Source organism: Triticum urartu, chromosome 5 (assembly GCF_003073215.2).
Source record: "Triticum urartu cultivar G1812 chromosome 5, Tu2.1, whole genome shotgun sequence".
In the NCBI taxonomy this organism is placed as follows: Eukaryota; Viridiplantae; Streptophyta; class Magnoliopsida; order Poales; family Poaceae; genus Triticum; species Triticum urartu.
The window spans coordinates 563,613,634-563,617,377 of NC_053026.1; the positions used below are offsets into that span (position 1 = coordinate 563,613,634).

The 3,744-nt window shown below is 55.3% G+C and overlaps 1 protein-coding gene across 1 annotated transcript; it reads right to left on the bottom strand.

The window, feature by feature from the left end:
* Window positions 1-969: 969 nt before the first annotated feature.
* Window positions 970-2,852, bottom strand: LOC125510764. The gene has a single exon (XM_048676024.1). The coding sequence runs from the start codon at window positions 2,432-2,434 to the stop codon at window positions 1,133-1,135; it is 1,302 nt and encodes a 433-aa protein (XP_048531981.1). The 5' UTR covers window positions 2,435-2,852; the 3' UTR covers window positions 970-1,132.
* Between the last annotated feature and the right edge of the window lie 892 nt (window positions 2,853-3,744).

A 3,744-nucleotide genomic window follows, 5' to 3' on the forward strand; every position in this document is an offset into this window, starting at 1 on the left:
CAATGCCGAGGAACCGCTGATGCGCTGCGTCAACCCCGCCACTGCATCCTCGGGAATGCTCCACCGGCATGCCCGTGTCGCAGAATCGCAATCGTCACCCTAGTCGACCCAGACGGTCGCCAACTCCAACACGAGGAGCATCCCCGAGGTTGCCGCCACCGCAACAACAGGAACCAGCGGCAATGGGGGGGAGGAAGTGCGGGAGAGGGAGGAATTTGGGTGGCGGTGCAACACCGGGAAGGGGGTGGAGCTATCATGCATGTAGATACGGTAATCTCTTTCCAACCTTGTCGTGAGTCCATGATGGTAATATGCGACAAAACGAAGTAAATTCGTACTTCATCCGAAATTAGTTGACACTGAAACGGATGTATGGTAAGCATCAACTAATTCTGAAAAAAAAAGAGTAATTGCACTAATTGACTCCTTCGCACGTGCGCATCGGAACGCTCGCTTTCCGACCACGGAGGCCGCGTTGTTCCTTTTTGGCAACCGTAATTAAAAACAGTTCATCTAATTCACATCTAGATATTTTTTAAGAACGTCACATCTAAATTCCCACAAATATATAATGCAACAACAAGAAACAAAAAAATAAAAAATAAATAAACCGTAAACAAAATGAACATCAGTTTAGATGTGACATAACTATGTCATATTTAGACATGTTCTAAACACATCCAATTAAAAAAGCAAGAGCTGCCACTTTTTGCATGCGCGTCAGCCACAACACGAGGCCAAGGGTAACGTGCACGACATGACATGCAGGACCCACGCCTAATCTCTCGGGCCCCTGTTTAAACCCCACTTATTGCAAATCTACTCAATCCACTGATTTCAGGACAGCGATTGGGAATAAGTAATCCTACGCACTTTCCAAACCAGGAACAAAACAACCTGTCGGGAATCGGCCGTTCCTACGCGCGCGCGTAGTACACCCTCTGTTTCTAAATGTAATGGTAGGCCTTGGCAGTTCAACACACATTTAGGAATCCAGGTAGTAATACACAGTACTAACTGAAAGTGTCAAGTTCTTAGAAGAATTAATAGCACTCGCACGACTTATTTTCTCGATCGATACCTCCTAGTGCCCACAGCAAAGCTTGCGAGCGAGCAAGCAACCAAAATCCGGTCAAGAAAATGCGACCTCTCCGGCGTCCGGTCGCTCCTCCACGAGCATCGGCTCGCACGCGAGCACGGCGGGCGCGACCAGCGCCAGCGTGTTGGTGTGCGCGGCGTACTCCGCGCCGTCCCACCGTTTCTCCTCCTTTTCCTCTTCCTCGTCTTCCTCTTGAGCCACCGGCACCCTGACCTCGCGCCGCCCCCGCGTCCGCACGTCCAACGCCACCAGCCGCCTGCCGGCCAGCGCCACCACCTCCAGCTCCGCGCCCTGGAACCCCAGGAGCCGCACGCCGTCGTCCAGCCGCACCACCTCCTTCTCCACGATGAAGGAAGACTGAGCGACCAGCTCCTGTCCGCTCGCCTCGCCGGTCTCGTGCCCCGCGGGCTTTGTCAGCCGGCGTGGCAGCAGCTCCCGGACGGGCACCCTCGCGGCGGCCTCCTCCCAGCTCCCGTCCTCGTCAAGCCGGAACACGGCGACGCTGTTGTCATGATCACGCACGGCGCAGTGGAGCTTGCCCCCGGCCGAACCGATCTCCCACATGCCGCTGTCGCCGGGGCAGAGTACCATCTCGACGCGCCCCGTCAGCGGGCTGTACCCAACGGCCGTGCCGACGCTCGTCCGCCACCACGCCGTCCCACCGGCCGCCACGCCCGACGCGGCGACGAGCCCTTCGGCGGGCACGACCGCGTCGGTGGCCCGCCACGCGCCCGTCCCGGACGTGAACACCAGGAAGCAGTAGGCGCCGGAGCCCGGCGCGCACTCGGCGGCGCAGACGAGCGCGTAGTCGCCGCGGAAGTTGTACGGCGTGGCGTCGAAGAGGACGACGACCGCGGGGCGCGGCCAGGTCCGGCACGGCGGGCACGGGACGGGCGCCCAGGACGCGGTGGCCGGGTTGCACACGAAGAACGCGTCGTCAGCCGGCGAGTAGCAGCACGCGACCCCGCGCGACGACGACAGCACGGTGACCCCCTCCGAGGCCGGGGCGAAGGCGAGCGTCGGGGACGGCACGGCGTCGTCGGGCCCGTCGAACGGGAGGAACCCGGCCTTGGGGACGAAGATCCCCGACATCCTTCGCGGGGCGGCCGCGTGCGCCACGGCGAAGAGCGGGGACGCGAGCCGGCGCTCCCAGGACGGGTGCACGAGGCGGAGGCGCGCGGCGGCCGCCGGCGGGAGGTGCACCAGCGCGCGCTCCCGCAGCACGTCGGCGAGCGGCGGCGCCCGGACGGCGGTCACGCGGCTCCGCAGCCGGCGCCTCGACGGCCCCCGGCACGCCCGCGGATCCTCGCTGGTCGACGCGTCGCCGGAGTACATGGCTGCCTGACCAGCAGACGGATCGTGCCCACGCGCGCTACCTTTGTCTGCCGCTCCGCGGCGGATGTTACAAGCAGAGCAGATCGAGATCCACGTGTGCGGCTTCGTGGAAATTTCACTTTCGTCGCGGCGAAGGCATCCGCCGGGCAGGGTAGAAATCGACCGGGTTCTTCTCGGTGCGCGACTTGGCTGACGCGACCGAGGGGTCAATGCGCAAGTCGTGTCAATTTTTCATATTATATAGGAGCATCTCTCCATCTCTATGGCGTAGCGCAACGGTGCATCGCCATGGCTGGGTTTCGTAGTTGCCGTCCGGGCCGGGGAGGAACACGACGGCCGTTTTAAAATCGGATTAGCCGTGGCATATGGTGCTGATATCCGTTGTACGAAATCTGATTGATTCATAACCTCCCGATTCAAACGATCGGCTTCCACAGAAATCGCCAATCGGTTGTCGTGTTAGTTACCCTTCCTTGATGACTATAGCGCTTCCAGTTGCTCTACGAGTACGAGTCGTGCCCGCGCGTGCGTCGTGGCAGATGGCACGGAAAAGTGAGTCCGAGGATCCCACGACGACAAAAAGGCGAAGAAAAAAAAACTATGACATCTATATTTTTTTTTAAGTATGTCACATCTAAGCTCCTACAAATATATAATGTAGCAACATGAAATAAAAAAACTATGACAAAAAATAGACCACAAATAAAATGGACATCAACTTAAAAGTGACATAGTTATGTCACATCTAGATATGTCCTAGACATTGCAAAAAAGAGAGGGAAACGATGTCACGAATAACCTGCCTGGACTAGAAGAGACACGCGTTGAACAACAAGCCGATCGACGATGTCGACCACCAAACGAGGCGTTGGCAAATGTAGCGGCGCGGTCATCACGCGCTTCGACGTGACGACTGCTGTAATAATGAAGTAAAGACGAAACACTATAATTAAAAAATATTTAAGAAAATATAAAGTAAAGATGTCCTAATAATAATGAAGTTGAAAATATTGAAGAAACGCTATAATTTAACATTGCAGAGTAAAGACGAAACTAATTACTTATTGCCCAATACGTTTGAACTTCTTATACAATGTCAGGAATCTTGGGTGCATTATCACTCTCATTTTGCTACACCAAAAATTATTTCCTTTATTCCCAACAATCGTATAACAAATATAAGGCATTATCATGAAAGCAATGGTAAGTACCAAAAAAGTACTGATTTGTTTGGTAGTTATACCCATCATCCATTAGGCGAACACCTTTCCATGCTATTCTATTAGCATCATGGTAATATTCTAGTACAA